Genomic DNA, 20,007 nt, shown 5'->3' with positions numbered 1-20,007 from the left:
CTGAGTCTGTGTATAGGAGAGTGGTAGATCCTGTTACAATAAATAACCATGCTTTTCCTGTTTCAAGCTGAATAGAGCTGGTTTTACTACAGTACTGAGCCCAGCCATCGTGTTTTGGGGTGCAAGACAGGGTCTCGCACGACACAATATGCATGTAGATACTTTCCACAGTCTATAATAATGATAATAAGGTAGCCCTGAATTAACCATTAAAAATACGCACATATTTAGAGCAAGGGAAAAAGGGATGTTTATAAAATCAGAAGAAAATATTAAGTATAAAGTAATAAGTAAACATTAATAAGCATTATTTTGATGCTATCTGTATTACCACTAGGTAGTGTTGGTGTGAAAGAGATTGCTGCAGAACTCCATATTAAGGGACATCACCAACAGCAGTACTCTATAATGTTACAAGGGTGATTTAAATCTGATTTATTTAAAGCTAAAAACTGCAAAAAATCTTGACTCTCTATTGGCATCAAAGCATAACATTATTGCTGCTTCAGTATAAAGTGGGTTTGAATAAATGTCTATTAAGCAAAAATAAAAGTTACTAATTACTAATTCTGTTCTCTAGCTGTCAAATTCTGGATAACAGCTTCTCAATCAGCTATACAAAAAAACCGCACTTCATTCTGTTCTATCACAGCTTGGCTCCATCAGATAACTTGCAGTTTTTTTTTTTTGTTTGTTTTTTTTTTATTTTCTCTTTGTATTTTTTATTTTTAAAAAACACTGATTGTTGATTGGTACTTTGAACTTAACAATGATATGCAGGTGGACAACAGTGTTGTCTTTTTCTACAACACAAGGCTATGCACAACTGAAAAATCAGTGCAATCAGTTTATCAGAAATTTATTGTCACAAATGGTGGACACAATAATATGAAATGTATGTAATGCCAATTGCATCATGCTGCTATTGCAGAGCTGCTAGAATCTTGCTTCATAGATTATGTCAAATATCACATTGTAATAATGATGGTAATGATGAGCAAAACAGGAGTGTTTCTTTTGAATATGCTGCATTTTGCGTATAAGATTGCAACAGTGAAACTTATTAAAAACAGGTATTTTTTTTATTCGCAGGAAGAAAAAAAATGAAGATAGCTCTTTAAGGGTTTGGCAACACTGCACGCACTGGCTTTGGCAACACATTTTTCAGGAAAGAGTCGGGATTAAAATAAACAAAGGAAAAGTGTTTTTTGTAAATGCAATATGTCTAAACACAATCCAAGATGAGAGAATGAGACATACTTAAGATAAATACTGTAATCAAGTGAAACAATTAAATCATTAGTGGATACCTACTGACCTAGATATTCCACCCTACAACATTTAAACATTTTAGACAGACAGACAGACACTTTATTAATCCCAAGGGGAAATTCACATACTCCAGCAACAGCATACTGATACAAAAAAAATGTTAAAGAGTAATAAAAATGTAGGTAAAAACAGACAATAACTTTGAATAATGTGAGAAGTCACATAGTTTGGGGGAGGAACAATCTCCTCAGTCTGTCAGTGGAGCAGGACAGTGACAGCAGTCTGTCGCTGAAGCTGCTCCTCTGTCTGGAGATAACACTGTTTAGTGGACGCAGTGGATTCTCCATAATTGTTAGGAGCCTGCTGAGCGCCCGTCGCTCTGCCACGGATGTCAAACTGTCCAGCTCCATGCCAACAACAGAGCCTGTCTTCCTCACCAGTTTTTCCAGGCGTCCTTCCTCTTTATGCTGCCTCCCCAACACACCACTGCGTAGAAGAGGGCACTGGCCACAACCGTCTGATAGAACATCTGCAGCATCTTATTGCAGATGTTGAAGGACACCAGTCTTCTAAGGAAGTATAGCCGGCTCTGTCCTCTCTTGCACAGAGAATCAGTATTGGCAGTCCAAATGCACTATTCTACAAAATTTCACCTTTTAAGCTAAATGGGAAATAGTGTTTTTGTTGATGATCAAGTGATTTAGCTTTGCATAATACATGTACAAGGGTAAAGGCAATTTGAAAAGTATGTGGTAACTACAACATTCCTGAATTCAAATTGTAAATCAATATCAGATTTGAGACATCCATAATAAATAGCACACTTGACCATTAAATTGCTTTTACTTAACGGTACCAGAGCACTTTTGGCCAAATATTGGCCGTACTGCAGTTGTAATCAGTTTAGAGGTCACATGTTTTGGATATTAATAAACAGGAAAGAAATTAAAATAAAATGCTAATACACTCACTGATTTCTTCTAAATGGTGGGATGCCTTAGAATGCCTGGGCATTATTTAGACAGACCTATGAGCTGCAAATGGGTAGTGAGGGTGTCATGGAGATTATTAATAAACCCTTTTCATAACATTTAACAATAATTTTAAGAAAACAGTGTCAAATGTTTGGCAGTGACTGTAACAAAACAATTTTAAAGAACCACTTGTAAGCATAAATGACAAGGAAATATGGTAAGTTAAATGAAGTACTGCTGCCTTCAATTTGGTGTTAGTTGCTAGGGTTATGAAGGTGACTGTGGTACTGGCAAGTGTACAAAATGTAAGTGACCAAAATAGAGGCCCATCTTCTGGGAAAATTTTTTTACAGAGGCCACAGAGAAAGGCGTTTCTTAAAGCCAAAAAGAGAATTTATGGTAACCTATACAATATCTCAGAAATAATCTTGTACTAGCTGTTCTAAATAATGGCACTGTAACTGGAGATCTTGCTGCAAAGTGGAAGGAAAATGTTCAACAAATGCTAAATCCATAAGACAAACCCTGCTGCTCATAAGACAGGACTGAAAGCATGTGTTGGATTGAACCTGTTTTAGTGGCTAACATTATGGAGATGGTTGAGGGAATCTGCAGGGGCAAAAGTGCAGGGCCTAGGAAAACGTGGCCACAAATTTGCAAGGTGCTTTGATATAGTTTGGTTGTCCTACAATAATGCATGGAGAGAGACAGTTAACATAGGCCACTGAAGTTGCGGTTCTCATTTTCAAAAAAAGAGAAAACAGGATTTCCATCCATCCATCCATTTTCCAACCCGCTGAATCCGAACACAGGGTCACGGGGGTCTGCTGGAGCCAATCCCAGCCAACACAGGGCACAAGGCAGGAACCAATCCCGGGCAGGGTGCCAACCCACCGCAGGACACACACAAACACACCCACACACCAAGCACACACTAGGGCCAATTTAGAATCACCAATCCACCTAACCTGCATGTCTTTGGACTGTGGGAGGAAACCGGAGCGCCCGGAGGAAACCCACACAGACACAGGGAGAACATGCAAACTCCACACAGGGAGGACCAGGGAAGTGAACCCAGGTCCCCAGGTCTCCGAACTGCAAGGCAACAGCGCTACCCACTGCGCCACCGTGCCGCCCAAAAAAAAAGGATTTGTTCCTTTATTTTCTATTAGAAACCTACATTATGATGCTAAAAAGAAACCTTGAGCCAATAAATGAAATTAGTTTTCAGAAACAGCAAAGTTAATTTCACTCTGGCCCACTGAACAGTAGATTGACTGAATCTGTTTGTATGGTTTTATCCGTTGTCATGGAATATTAACAGTTTGTACTTACAGTTTGAAATTTTTTTTTATAAGTTTGAAAGTTTCAGCAATCATGTCATTGTTATAAGATGTCCCTTATCAAACACGTGCATCGGGGACAATCTTCAGGAGTCTGAAGTAAGCAAGCAGTTGCACCCCAGGATAAGAGGGGAGCCAACGCTAACAATACCTTCTCTTTTCCCTGCACCACAGAGAAACTGCTCAATGACACCTATCCCCACCCACATCTCCCAAGGAGGCCCCACCCCTTCCGTCACTGACATCTTAAAATCGTGCCATGCCTGGAAGGTGGTGTCTCAGACTGACTTGGCAGTTGAAAAGGACAGAGCTCTCACTAACCTTTAATTCTCATGTATGGATGACTAAAACCACTTTGTTTTTGTTTCTTTTGTTTCTGAGCTGAACAGTCATCTTTTTCATTGGGAGTAAAGGGTGACTAGGTTGGTAGCCCAGCCTTTTCTCTGTTTATTCTAGTCTGCCCCCTGGTATTGTAGTTCAGCATTGGTGCCAGGTTTGCTCCCCAGTGTTGTAGTTCAGCATTGGGTCAGGTTTGCTCCCCAGTGTTGTAGTTCAGCATTGGGGACAAGTTCAGTCTGTTTAAGAGTAGGATTCCACTCCTGTTTGTAAATTCCATGTACCCAAGAGATGCACATTTGCTTTATTGTAGATGCTATCATTCTTGTTTCATCTGACTGCTCTGTGTTACTATGGAGTAATTTACATATAATAAAATGATAAGGATGAGAATCAGTACCTGGAAGTCTTAGATCCTGGTTTATTCCTTGGTAAGAATAAATTTCTTTCCAGAGAAGGAAGTGAAAAGTCAAGCAAAATGACACCTTTTATTGGCTAACTAAAAAGATTACAATATGCAAGCTTTCCAGGCAACTCAGGCCCCTTCTTCAGGTAAGATGTAATCAAATTCATTATATCTTGCCTGAAGAAGAGGCAAGAGTTGCCTCGAAAGCTTGCATATTGTAATCTTTTTAGTTAGTCAATAAAAGGTTTCATTTTGCTTGGCTTTTCACTACATTCATAATGGCTAACACGGTACAACACCATAGTACTACAGAGAAGGAGGAAAATGTAGCTACCCCATTTGGTAGATATTAGCAAAACTGATCTCTATTTCTTCTTACACGTGAAAAAGACACTAACCAATGACAGTTCTGTGGGCCTTGCATAAGACAGAGGTAGTGAAACAAGAACATAGTGAATCCCTACAACTTTTAAATTACTATTCAAATCCACAGTATGTCCCTATCCTTACCTATGAAATGAGTCTGATAATGAACCAAAGACTAAGATAATAGAAACAAGTGTTTAAAATCCAGCTCCTCTGGAAGGCTAACTAGTACACTTTATAACAGGACAATGACATTCATAACCTGGGAGGATCTTTGAGGAGAGGTGATCTTGCTCCAGATCAACAGGAGCAAGTTGAGATGATTTTTGCTTTTTGTGAAGATGCAATCTGTGTACCTTTTACTTAAAAGTGTCCCAAACATTGCACACTAGGATAAAACTCAGGAAGGATAATCTTTCTCATCTGGCTTAAAAGCATCTAAGTGTTCCTTGGAGGGAGTTATAAATTGCTGCCAGAGAGAAAAAAAAAAAAGTCTGATTTGATTAAACCTAATCTTTCACTACTAAAAACAACATAACTCACACTGAAAGAGAAACAGAAATTTTGATGAGATATGTAGATTTCACTTCAACACCTTTTTTGTTTCACAATCAAAATCACTGAAGAAAATGAAGGAATGAATATTTATGATTTGAAAAATATAACAATATTTTCCTTTATATCTGGACAAATTAACTTTAATTATTACCAGAGGACAAATGTTAGGAAAGAATCTTTCTGTTGAAGGCCTAACTTAAATCTGTAAACAGTACTTATATTTTATCAGTGGTCTTTACAATTTAAAAATGATGTCTATTACATTGGGTTCAAGTAACTCTGATTTTATCATCTGGTGACTTTGCTTTTATAGCATGTTTTATAGAATGTTAATGTTAGCCTTTTTAGGAAGATATGATTGTAAACAGACTGTGGTTTCCTACATGGACTGCAAAAAATCTATTCTTTTTGGAATCACATTTTTTTCTATTAAGGGGCAAATATAGCCAAATCATATCATGGGAAAAATGTTGTGTAGAATGAGAGGTATTCTCACTTATATGGGTCAAAAGTTTGGAAATATTTCTGGCACATGTGGTTTATTATACAGTAATCCCTCCTCCATCACGGGGGTTGCGTTCCAGAGCCACCCACGAAATAAGAAAATCCGCGAAGTAGAAACCATATGTTTATATGGTTATTTTTATATTATGCTTGGGTCACAGATTTGCGCAGAAACACAGGAGGTTGTAGAGAGACAGGAACGTTATTCAAACACTGCAAACAAACATTTGTCTCTTTTTCAAAAGTTTAAACTGTGCTCCATGACAAGACAGAGATGACAGTTCAGTCTCACAATTAAAAGAATGCAAACATATCTTCCTCTTCAAAGGAGTGAAGCAAACAAATCAATAGGGCTGTTTGGCTTTTAAGTATGCGAAGCACCACGGCACAAAGCTGTTGAAGGCGGCAGCTCACACCCCCTCCGTCAGGAGCAGGGAGAGAGAGAGAGACAGAGAAAAATCAATACGTGCCCTTTGAGCTTTTAAGTATGCGAAGCACCTTGCAGCATGTCGCTTCACAAAGCAGCTGCACACAGAAGGTAGCAACGTGAAGATAATCTTTCAGCATTTTTAGACGTATAGTCTAGGTGTGCGAACAGCCCCCCTGCTCACACCCCCTACGTCAGGATCAGAGAGAGTCAGCGCAAGAGAGAGAGAGAGAGAAGTAAGTTGGGTAGCTTCTCAGCCATCCACCAATAGCGTCCCTTGTATGAAATCAACTGGGCAAACCAACTGAGGAAGCATGTACCAGAAATTAAAAGACCCATTGTCCTCAGAAATCCGCGAACCAGCAAAAAATCCGCAATATATATTTAAATATGCTTACATATAAAATCCGCGATGGAGTGAAGCTGTGAAAGGCGAAGCGCGATATAGCGAGGGATTACTGTATTCACAAAAACAACTAACCATATTATCTTTGTAGCATTTTACACAGCGAATCATTCCTGAAAAGCTAGTTTAGACTGGTGTTATAATTGTGGATCTTTCTATTTAAACTAAATACTTTACACCCATACTTTCTACTTAAATTAGATAAATTATTAAGTTTATTTCTTCATTTTCATGATGATCTTCTTCCCATTTGAAGGTTATATGCAGCCGGGAAAAAGTTTGGATAGCAGCTCATTGCAGGACTTTGTTACACATCTTCCCACATTTACCTATACTGGGCCATTTTAGGGTACTAAATAATGCCTCACTATGCTTCTCCCATGTAGGTAAAAATAGTTATTTTAAAATACATTTTAATACACAAAATTATTTTTGTTTTATATTTGAGCAGGTAAAAGGAATAAAGACTTTACACCTGAATTTTTACAAATTTAAATGAATCAAAAATATTATTATGAATTAAAATTTGGTTTAATTGTGAATAACTAGCAATGTTCAAGTTTACATACCTTAAGCTTCAACCTAAAAAGCATTTATTATTATCTCAACACTTGTCTAAAAGGCCAAATTCGAATTAAGTCAAAGTAGAAGTGACAAAAGGTAACATATTAACAGATAAAAGAAGATGCTAAAGAAGTATTTGAGTTTAATGGCCAATTCAAAAACTGGCTATTACTCCAAACAGTAATCTTAAAGAGAGAAGTTAATCCTTTTTATTAATGGTCCTGCTAGCTACCTAGGTCACACTTGTCTGCCTGTGTCAATATTTCATCAATACTCTAAAAGTCATTAAGCAGTCTAGACAGACAGCCTGTTAAGACTTGCTTTAACTGCCTCTAAAATTTTGTTTCGTCTACCAAAAGACCCCCCACAGAACAGTTTTTTAGCTTTAAGTGTTCACTTGAAAACAGACAAAAAGCTTTAGATTCAGCTGATTCAGATAACCTTACATGAATCTCAGATTGTGCACAGTTCCCAATACACTTTATCTGGCAGCACTTGTATTATCTAAACAATCTAAAACAGTTCTAATTAATTAAGAACTTCAAAAATTCTGATTGATGCTTGTCTCACTACATTCTTCCCCGTTTTAAAATATAGCACTAAACTTGCTCTAGCTGTTTTATTTTTCCCTTTTTCCTGACAATACAAAAAAAAAAACACACACACACACACACACACAAAAAGAATCAGTAAGCAGTGTCAGCCAAGCAGAATCCTGACATAAGATTTCAATTTGGAATACTGACTGGTGGCTAGACGAGGGGAAAAAAAATATGTGGGTGGGCAAAACCATTGACTAAGGCTGTGTTGGAAAAACGCTGCCCTAAATGACACACATTTAATTTGTTTTTGTCAGTGCCTGAAGCTTAACTCTGATGTGATCCTGTGTTACCATCTTTTAAAATTGATTTTTTTTTGCAGCCACCAAAAAGAAACATTTCACGACTACAGAAACCAGCTGTGCTTTGTATTTACTGTTACTGGCTGTTTCAGTGGCTGTTTTCTCTGGAACCCTGTTCATTTCTTTCATATGATTTAAACGCTGACAAAAGTGCATGTCCTGTTTCTATTCTTTAGCAAAATTATAACACTTGGATTCACCAAATAAATGCTTGAACTTTACATTACATACGATTAACAATATAGCTTTACAATACTGACTAGACTTAATATACTTAAGAAAAATTTAGGGCAGAATTTTATACTTTTTAAATGTAGTTTTGAACTTGTTACATTGTACGTTATGAAATTAGTGATGATGAAATTAATCAAATCGTACTGTCTCACAGAAATCAATTACTACTTTGCTGCTTAAAAGCTACATTGGGAAATTTTACAGAGTGCGTATTGATCATAAGCAGAATTGTTATAGTTTGTTTTAATATGTCTGTGTTGACATTTAACTATGTATAGTATCTAGTTCTAACAAAAAGGAACAAAACGGTACAGTATACATGCTTAGTAGGAAAACACATTCCACAGGAACAGACCAAAGCACATCCATAAACTGTGCACGTAAATTCACCAGTTCCATGCAGCTTAACAGCATGTATTTGAAAAACATCCAGAATGAAGCCCACATCAGGAACCTAACTGCACACATCAGGCACATGGCCAATAACTGAACAAAAGATACAAAATATGTGAAGCAGCAGTGCTAACCACGTCCCTCCACTGATCTTATAATAAATGAATGAATTAAAAAGCAGGCCCTTCAAATACAATTTTTAATTGAATCAAAAGCAATTAAGTCCTTCATGAATGTGAAGAAACACACAAGAACATCAGTACTTCTCAAAACGTAATATAAATTAAAAGGCATTTTTTTGTTCTTAGTGCTGAGAAACACAAGTTCAGCCAGAATTTTCTGTGACTATTGTCTCCTATGTAGGACACAACCTCTCACTAACATGCTACTACTGACCAATTGGGGCTGAGGATATTATTCAAACCCAGTTTTTGGGCTTTATTTACAAATGCAGCATGTTTTTTGGCACTTTTCAGTATCTGGCATTAACTATCTTTTTTTGTCACTTCTTGCCAGGTTTGTGATGTTAGTGACATCATTGTGTTTTCTCCCCCCTCCCCGGGTTTCAGAATATCATATGTAGGACATTACAACATAGGATACTAATGTACACAAAATATGGCATGCTCTAAACTGCACCTGAACAAATGCACGTCACTGGTTTGTCACTCCAAAATTGTACTTCAGAATGAAGGCTTTTAATTAAATAAGTTCTTTGCCCCTACTGCTGCACAAACAATTTTTTGACATTAAGTCAAAAACAGTTTAATAATTTAGGAAAATATTGTTGTCAAGTACTTATCGCTTTTCATTTGTCTGGATAATATTGTAAAAACTGAAGAGTATCCTAGCACCCCGGCACAAAAGACAATAACTAATTCCATATGTGAATCTAGCTCACTGTTGGGAACACTTGCTGTCATCTGAGAGTTCCCATTTAATCTAACATGCAAAAGTCCTTGAGATGTGAGTGGAATACTAGAGCACCTAGGCTGGAAATCAAAGTCATTCATTTGGCATTGTTAGACTGAAGCGCTAAAGCACTGTGACACTGTGGAGTTCATTTATACACATTTACATATTATACATGGATATATGATATAAAACACAAATACAGTATATGTTATTGAGTTCATGTCAAATAATACATAGAATACACAACAAGTGTGTCACCCTAATTGGGGCTCATCAGGTGTATGCACCTTTGCTTCCCCTTGCAGGGATCGAACCTCAGACATCAGTGCTTGAGGCAAAGCCTCAGGCATTGCAACATGATGGTTGGTTTGCTTACTTGATGGGGTGTAGATTGGAGTATTATATCTATAGATCCGAGTTTCGATCTGATTATTTGGGTGGCCACCTACCAGGTAACGGTTGTGGTTGGTCGATCAGTCAGTAAACATTTGCCACACCCTCTCAGTTGCGATAAGCAGATCATAGGCATGTTTAGGTAGGTGACCACCCAAATAATATTTGGCACAGTACATCAGTAGAGCAGCTAATTATTCATAATCCACAAGCATCTCTCCATCCAAGGCCTCATGAGGTGATGGTATTGCATATCATCAATATTTTGATGTGGCAACATTACCTTTTAAGACATCATACAGCCATAACATATTAAGTGTTGGATTGGTACTAGGGAATCCATTCCCGGGAATTCGGGAATCCCGCATTTCATTCCCAGGAATGCCGGTCTCCCGAGGATGACACAGTGCACGGGCATCTCACATATGAACGGTTTTATAGCAACCGACACTTATTTTTAATAAAACTACTGCAATATGTTGACACAAATAAAAGACTAACCTTATTTACAAGCAGTTCATGCTGTCTTATAAGTACATGTATCTTTAGCTGCAGTAATAAGAGTGTAGAAAGCACAACGTCTTCACAGGTGGCGCAGTGGTAGTGCTGCTGCTTTGCAGTAAGGAGACTGTGGAAGATTGTGGGTTTGCTTCCCGGCTCCTCCCTGTGTGGACAGCGCTTTGAGAACTGAGAAAAGCACTATATAAATGTAATGAATTATTATTATTATTATTATTAACGTGTCCAGCGTGCGGTTGTCCAAGCGAGAGCGCACCTTCGTGCAGAAGTATGCCAGCTGCTGAGAAAGCACGCTCTGCCTCCACTGAAGTAGGTGGCACAATCATCAAATACTGATACACTTGTTCTAAACAACGCCTGCACTTGTTGTTGCTCTGAAACACCGCCATTTTAGCTTTTACTGATGCATCCAGTTTCTTGTCATCATTCTGTGATGGCAAGTTTCTTGGCACAGATAAAGCGGATGAAACAGACTGACGCATTGCAATTTCAAGTTGCTGTTCAAAGCTGTTGTCTGATGAAGTGCAAGCTGCAGCAATGACGCCACCTTAATTATTTTCAACTATAACTCTGTTATTTCTTGATCGATTTTTACACTTTTACATGCTATATATGCGAGCTTGGCCATTCCTGTTTTCCCGGAAATTATAGCAGTTTCATTCCCGGGAACCCTGGGCTCCCGATTACCCTAATTGGTACTAAAATGTGGACTTTGGTATTGATACCAGTTTTTGGACCCAAGTACTAGTGCTGAAACAGTACTGAAGCAACAGACAGAAGGCCAATAAGATCTTAGCCCAACAAATCTACAAGCAAGAAGTCTGCAATGCAATAACAGTAATTACCAACACAGTTGGAGATAAAACTATTGACCACAAAAATATAACTTCCACATTTAGAGTGTATTTTAAGTCCTTATATTCTACTCAGTTTAAAGAAGATAAGACACAATCTGATGTGTTTTTTTGATTCATTACAGATATTGCAGCTAGATACTAGATGCTATAAGCTCACTTCAAAGTGGAAAAGCAGCTGGCCCTGATGGCTACCCAGTGGAATTTTATAAAAAAATGTTAAATAAGCTAGCTTTGAACTTCTCCCATTCGGCAAACGCTTCAGAGCCTTTCCTGTATGGACCTCGTGGTTCAGAAACAGTTTCATCCCAAGAGCTCTAAATGCATTCATTCAGTCCATCAAGTGCTCCTGGTACTTGTAAGTACAACTGCCTCACTGCAAACTTGCATTACAGTTGAAATATTGCACAACCTGAGCCACTTATGCTTTCATATTGTATATTTTTCACTGTTTTTTATTCTATTATTATTATTATTATTATTGTTGTTGTTATTTTACCATTTTATAGGAAAATAAGTTTATTGAGGATTTGCATATTGAATCTAATTGTACCATACAATAACAATAAAGGAATTCAAATCAATTCAATAGAAGAGAGCGCGTATTTACAGATGATGATGACTGGCTTCTAAGTCGATTTAGATTTTCAGGCGCAATCTTCTTGGAGCTCTTGATATCATTTTTAAGATTGAATGCAGTAAAGTATAAATATTACATTATATAGATATTTTTTTAACTTCATCTAAATAATGTATATTGTTAATGATTAAATATGCGAAGACTCGGTGGCGCAGCTGTAGCAATGAGCTGGAGCCCCGTTCAGGGATTGTTCCTGCCTTGCACTGTATGCTTGCTGGGACTGTCGCGACCCTGGATGGATGGAATAATTAAACATGTACTACTAAGTCATTTCAATGTTCTGTTAAGAGGTGTTAACTAGCGGGCTGGCGCAGCATATGATGATGTCATCAGTTTGAGTTGACTTTGGCATGCTTTTGTTTGTGTTGTATTCTTACAGCAGCTTTCAACTCGACCGGCTTTGAACTGACTGCCTGACTACTGTCATTAGTAACGTGAGAAACATGTTCCTTAAAAGTTTTGAAGAATCAGTGTTCTAAGCATACAGCTGGCTTGACTTTTATTAAAGAGCTGATTGTGTGGCGATTGGTTATTTGGAGAAAGAAAAGGAAGGACAGGAATCAGGGGATTGTATGTTTGAAAGAGACAGTACTGCTGCAATAAATTATTTTATTGAGGATCGCACACGGCGCAGCAAGCATCTTGTGGGAGGCAGGAACAAACTCTGGAAGGGGCGCCAGCTTGTCACTACCACTGCGCCAACATGCCTCAATGTTTTATACATGCTTTAATTTCTATCATCATGAAAATGATAACAGGTGTACATCTTAGTATTTAAATTGTTCAGACAGCTGTAACATCATGAATGTAATGTATTCTGTGTCCTGTTGGCGTAAGAGAAAGCCCATTTAAGAAGCACATAGTGATTCACATACATAATGAGTACATTGAAGAACACATAGAATACAAAGCAGTTAACATGCTACTTTAGTTATGATGGGATTTGCGAAACTATTAAATTAAACAATTTTAAGATGAAGTTTATGACGTTCTACTTTAATGATAAAATAAACTAAGTGATTGAAGTGGAAATTTCAAACTTTTTTCACACTGTGTCCCAGTTTTTTTTCTTTCTTTTCTCTGTACCCTAATACATTGCCATATGACACTCAGACAGTGGGCTATGACTCGCCTTTTCACGGCGACTTTGACATCTGACCACTTCTTATTTATTTCGGGCACTGTGCGACTTTCTGAACTTGAATTTTCGAGTTTCTCTGCCACTCTCTCACTCGATCAACTTCCTTTTTTTGTTTATATCACTGCTTAAACCAACAAACAGTATGTTTTTCCTTGCCTCTACTTGGTATTCGCTGAAATTCTTCTCTGTCTTTTCACAGAATGCAAAACATAAGGGCCTATTTATATTGATTTGCATATTCAAAGAGGCACAATTCTGGGAGGAGTTGGGGTGGGGTGGCAATCTTGGTACCATGTGACTAACATCTGTTTCCCTGTCTGAAGGGCTACCTCTGTGGTGTGCACTAAGCCAATGATGAAGACATCAAGTTGGATATAGAAAAGTGGTGGCACAAGCATGGAGAAATACTTTATATGAATTATATCCTGAACTTAAAATTGTATATTTTTCAGATTTCTGGAAATACACTATAAATAATTCATTAGTCAGGGAATTACTCATCTACACAGTATGCACTATATACTGTACCTCAGCAACTTTTACATAAAAAAAAAGTGAAAAAAATTCATAAATGCCATTTTAAATCCAACTCCAAAAATATACAAATGTATTATAACTGAAAATGAAAAACAAACCCAAAAACTACTGTTTATTTCTGACCCTAACAGTAAAAAATACAAGCTTAGAAAACCCCAAGTAATACATTTACAGTTTTTCTCTCAAAAAAAAAATCCTTCAAAGAGTAGCTCAAAGATGCAAATAAATAATATAATGATCACAAATCTTTAACTTGTGAACTCTGACTTAACAGTAATTGGTCACACCCTGTTTTGATTTAAATATTTTTGTATGCGTACCACAGCACCTGTCACTTCCACCTTATTTGCAAATAATTAACTTGCAGTGCTTTTCAAGTTCACTTATAGCCATTAATACTATTTTAATGCATAATAGTAGCAATATGTCCTATAAAAAAGTTAAGCACATCCTGAAGTAAAATAAAAAAAAAGCAAAAGAGCAAAAAAAAAACTAATGTCTATCATAAATCAAAGCCACCCTTTACAATTATATACATTATTTAATAAAGCAGTGCATCTAATCACTCTACAGATTGTTAGCAATTTCACGCTTCATAAGCCTTTTCATAGAAATTAAAATTCCAAAAGCATTAAAAACAGATCAACCCATTTGCAAATATAAGATGCTATAGCATGAATTGAACACACAACCTGGCCCACCTGAAAACATCCATTATTTATCTTAACTGACATGATCCAAGTTTTAGGTCACTCGGTGGGGAGAGTATACTGGTGCATTTAATTTTGTAATATTTTATCAGATTTAGTTCCTTAGAAATGTATGTTTATTTACTGTGCACATCTCTCCTAGATGACATCATTTACTACTATCACTGCATGAATTTCTAGGAATGCCTTCCCACCATTGGTGAAGTAAAACACACTGTATCATTAAAAAAAAAAGACTTTTTACATCTTCTTAAAAAAAAAATGAATTTCAGGTTTATAACTTTGCTGGTTCTCAGTTTTGGTTCTTAATTTTTATAAATGTCCAGCCCTTCATGTGTTTGATTTCTGGTAAGTGATTTCAAACCTCTTCCATGATATTCAGACATTAATTACCCTTTATTGTTGGATCATATGTTCATGGGTAAGAACAGGTGGTATTGGCACAAAAAGATAAAAAAAATGAATGCATGCATAAGAAGAATATGTAAACTTCACCTAAACAGTGACCAAACTGAGATTCTGAGAAAAAATCTGTAAGTAATTATAACTTTAAGTTAAATATCTTTTCAAAAAGCTATCCCCAACCAACAGGTACATCTGAAAATAATTCTATTAGGGACAGTAGTCCAAGTCCAAAAAAGCACACTCTCCTTATAAAACTAACCTTCGACCCATGAGAAGACTTCTTGCTTTTAGACTCCAAAAATGACAAGGAATTACTAGGAAGGGCAGGGAGCTGCTGGCTTTGTCCAAAGAGAGATGTGGATCCTTCTTGCATGACCATGACCTTTATTGCAATAAAAGAGAATAACTGTTGAGATTTACTAAAAATTCCTTTCTAGTTCAATTTAGCATTTATAAAAAAAAGATGATAATCTTACAGAATATGTGTAAACACTTTGCTATTTAAAATATAAGAGGCACAATGCCTCTATTGTTTCATTACTTTTTTACGTACATTTTTTCTCAACTTTAATGTCAAAGAGATCTAAAATTATGAAAGCACTGATAAAGCACTGAGGAACTGTTTTTGAACCAAATATTACTCTGTAGAACAAGTCTTTCTTGATCTAGTTTGTTTCCATGGCACTGTACACAATGCAAACCCTTTTGGACTTTTGGTAACAACAATGTATCCTTCATCAAAAAACAAAATCAGAATAAAATGAATTGCACATGATCATAGATTTTATAAAGTAAGCAAATACAAAACACAACAAAACGGCAATATACATTTCCATTAATTAAATGACTTCATTTCACATGGAATAAATCTTTTAAAAATCAATTAAGCAAAGACGATGACAGCAAGGAAAAATATTGTTAAATAATTACCCAAGAAATGTTGCATCATAGTGTAAATGCATAAAATTATATTTGTTTGCTCTGATTCAAATAGGTATTAAAAAAATCTATGGACCTAGACTGTCAACAGCAGATGAAGAAGGAACTCAAAAGATAATGCAGGTGAATTAAATTACAGTGCATTAAGATATTTAAAACATTACTTTGTTAACCAATAATTCTAGTTATAAATATTTACATTTGCTTGAGGATTGCTTTTCCTAAACAAAATTTTTAAACCAAGAATGCATCTTGCAATCAATACTTTCATAAATTAGACAAAGCATAACATTAGAAATTAAGTTAATGCTGCATAAACAATTTAAATCATTTTAAAATTATAAAACCACACAATATTTTTAAACCTGTTTTATCCAATTCGGGGTTGTAGAGGAGTAGAGCCTATCCCAACAACAAGGCTACAACCAAATCTGGGCAGAATGTCAGACAGTGCATCACAGTGTCCACTTACACACATGAGGTCAATACAAAATCGTAAATTAATCTAACTTACACTTAAACTTGGAACACTTGATCCATAATGAAGCATTTGCTAACTACTGCATCACCAGATCAAACTTTAATTTAAAAAGATTAAAATTATACATACCTTTTACATCTACAGCTATGCCAGGCTTATCATTTTTCCTTCATAATCCAATTCATGTTTAAATATCTAAAAGTATAACCCCAGAAGCAGGTGCTAGGGAAAACACTCACACTGGATGCCTCAACCATGCTTTACACACTAACACACAGACAAATTCACTACCAAACTGGTGCAATTTAGGAAACACCATTTCATGTGAAACTATGTCTTTGGACTACAGAAGTCATAAATTGTTCTCAGACAAAACCAACAGAACTCAGACAGAACATACAAAAATATTTAAGGAAAGCATATACAGTGATCCCTCGCTATATCGCGCTTCGCCTTTCGCGGCTTCACTCTATCGCGGATTTTATATGTAAGCATATTTAAATATATATCGCGGATTTTTTGCTAGTTCGCGGATTTCTGCAGACAATTAGTCTTTTAATTTCTGGTACATGCTTCCTCAGTTGGTTTGCCCAGTTGATTTCATACAAGGGACGCTATTGGCAGATGGCTGAGAAGCTACCCAGCTTACTTTTCTCTCTCTCTCTCGCTGACTTTTTCTGATCCTGACGTAGGGGGATTGAGCAGGGGGGCTGTTCGCACACCTAGACGATACGGACGCTCGTCTAAAAATGCTGTAAGATTATCTTCACGTTGGCTACCTTCTGTGCAGCTGCTTCGTGAAGGGACATGCAGCACGGTGCTTCGCATGCTTAAAAGCACGAAGGGCACGTATTGATTTTTTTATCTGTCTCTCTCTCTCTGCTCCTGACGGAGGGGGTGTGAGCTGCCGCCTTCAACAGCTTTGTGCCGCGGTGCTTCGCATACTTAAAAGCAAACAGCCCTATTGATTTGTTTGCTCCTTTGAAGAGGAAGATATGTTTGCATTCTTTTAATTGTGAGACAGAACTGTCATCTCTGTCTTGTCATGGAGCACAGTTTAAACTTTTGAAAAAGAGACAAATGTTTGTTTGCAGTGTTTGAATAACGTTCCTGTCTCTCTACAACCTCCTGTGTTTCTGTGCAAATCTGTGACCCAAGCATGACAATATAAAAATAACCATATAAACATATGGCTTCTACTTCGCAGATTTTCTTATTTCGCGGGTGGCTCTGGAACGCAACCCCCGCGATGGAGAAGGGATTACTGTACGTTGGTTAAATCTGGATTCAGACACTATCAGGTAGAAGTGTGATCCAAAGTGCCACCAACACAATAAAAATGTGCAAATTATGTTTCTTTATATACAGCAAAAGCAACTTGAGGGATTGGTTGGTGCAAGCCCAGCAAATAACACCCAGGTCAGTCAGGAACACTGCACAATATTTGCTTGATAAAATGTTATAATTTGTTTTGCACCCAAATGTTTATCTTTTATTTTAATATTTTAAATCCAAATGGCTGGTATTATGTGAAGATTAAACAGTGTAAAAAGAATGCTCATAAGTTTGAATCCCATAAGATAATGAACTAATTACATTTGTAAAACAACACTGAAATGTGCAAGGTGTTTTCAGTGTGACGAAGTGTCAGACTTGCATTTTTTCCAACTAAAGCTGCTTTCAGATTTGTAAAAAGTTACAATGAGGATTCATCTGTGCAAATATTTATGTTGTAGAGCACTATATGCAAGTAGCAGCTTGTGAAAGATTGTTCTCATTATTTCTAAAACAGTCAGGTCAATATATGAGTTCCATCTGTGTTTGTTGGAGAACCACTGATTAATAGTTGCATGTCAAAAGGCAAATGCTTAACCAAAACTACCCAAAATGGAAACTCCCCTTTAAAATGCTACTTAGTCCCTTTATTTAAAATCATTCCCAATGTACTAAACCAAGACAGAGACACTGATGCGAAGTAAGATCAGTAAAATGTGCTTACAAAAGCTGAAGTTGGTATAGCCATTCTTTACAAAGCTTGCACAACAGACATGTTTTGTACTTGCATACATCAAAGCAACAACTTTTTTCACAGTAAATTTAACTTTCGGGGGCAAATATGATTAACAGAAAATAAAGAGCACCTTTTAGATTCAAATTTTAAAACAACTTAAAACCAAACCATTTGTTATGGGCAGAAAAAATTTGCATCTTATGGTTTTCCAACCAATTTACAGTATTAATCAAGAGCCACCGCCATCCTGTACATAGTCTCCTAGCTTATTACTATTTTACTCTTACATGTAATGTGCTTATACAGAAAATAGTTGTGTTCATTTATTTATTTTTTTGAATATATAACATTAATCTAGCAGTAATTTGTATATGCTACTGCAGGAAAAGGCTAGTTTTCCTGTGGGTATTTAAGATTTTTTTTTTAAATTCTCTTATACAGTAATCCCTCCTCCATCGCGGGGGTTGCGTTCCAGAGCCACCCGCGAAATAGAAACCATATGTTTATATCGTTATTTTTATATTGTCATGCTTGGGTCACAGATTTGCGCAGAAACACAGGAGGTTGTAGAGAGACAGAAACGTTATTCAAACACTGCAAACAAACATTTGTCTCTTTTTCAAAAGTTTAAACTGTGCTCCATGACAAGACAGAGATGACAGTTCCGTCTCACAATTAAAAGAATGCAAACATATCTTCCTCTTCAAAGGAAACAGAGAGGAAAGCAAACAAATCAATAGGGCTGTTTGTTTTTAAGTATGCGAAGCACCGCCGGTACAAAGCTGTTGAAGGCGGCAGCTCACACCCCCTCCGTCAGGAGCAGGGAGAGAGAGAGAGAGAGAGAGACTGAGAAAAACAAACTAAAAAATCAATACGTGCCCTTTGAGCTTTTAAGTATGCGAAGCACCGTGCAGCATGGCGCTTCAGGAATCAGCTGCACACAGAAGGTAGCAACGTGAAGATAATCTTTCAGCATTTTTAGACGAGCGTCCGTATCGTCTAGGTGTGCGAACAGCCCCCCTGCTCACACCCCCTAGGTCAGGATCAGAGAAAGTCAGCGCAAGAGAGACAGAGAAAAGTAAGTTGGGTAGCTTCTCAGCCATCTGCCAATAGCGTCCCTTGTATGAAATCAACTGGGCAAACCAACTGAGGAAGCATGTACCAGAAATTAAAAGACCCATTGTCCTCAGAAATCCGCGAACCAGCAAAAAATCCGCGATATATATTTAAATATGCTTACATATAAAATCCGCAATAGAGTGAAGCCGCGAAAGACGAAGCGCGATATAGCGAGGGATCACTGTACTGTAATATTCATTATTAAAGAAACATTAGTTTATGAAGTGTCAGTTGAAGAGAATAAACATTCTGTCCTAAAGATAAGTCATTATTCACATAGGTAGGTATTGTTTGTTAGTTGCCACTTTTAAAGAAAATGATGGCAGAAACATGCATAAAAAAATCAATTAAAGAAAATTAAAAAGAAAAGAGATGGAGATTCTGTGCTTAGCCAAATGATGTTGTGTGGCTTACTTTAACTAAAACACTAAATATGAAAATGTAAACAGTAAGTCAAACTGGCTGTATGAAAACAGTTATAAATTGGAGGAAAACAAGAACATAAATACACAGTATAAAGGGAAACGTGTCCTAAAAACTACAGTATGTCATATAGTTCAATGATCGAAGTACTGTATTCTCTGTACCTAGTCTGGTGAAACTCTCATGAATGTCACAAACAATTAAAATGACTTGACTTAAATGCATAACTGTGCTGA

At 36.8% G+C, this 20,007-nt stretch overlaps 1 protein-coding gene across 4 annotated transcripts in view; it reads right to left on the bottom strand.

The window, feature by feature from the left end:
• Positions 1–20,007, bottom strand: part of mllt3 (MLLT3 super elongation complex subunit) — a 400,950-nt gene that overhangs the window by 168,419 nt on the left and 212,524 nt on the right. For 3 of the 4 annotated variants that reach the window (XM_051930090.1, XM_051930091.1, XM_051930092.1), the window contains exon 6: positions 15,058–15,180. The exons of the other annotated variant lie outside the window; for it this stretch is intronic. In XM_051930090.1, coding sequence (XP_051786050.1) covers positions 15,058–15,180 — 123 coding nt within the window. The remainder of the gene's footprint in view (positions 1–15,057; positions 15,181–20,007) is intronic. 4 annotated transcript variants of the gene reach the window in all.

This window comes from Erpetoichthys calabaricus, chromosome 7 (genome assembly GCF_900747795.2).
Source record: "Erpetoichthys calabaricus chromosome 7, fErpCal1.3, whole genome shotgun sequence".
NCBI lineage: Eukaryota > Metazoa > Chordata > Cladistia > Polypteriformes > Polypteridae > Erpetoichthys > Erpetoichthys calabaricus.
Note: the sequence above shows the minus strand (reverse complement) of the source record. Positions and strands in the feature narration are given on the sequence as shown.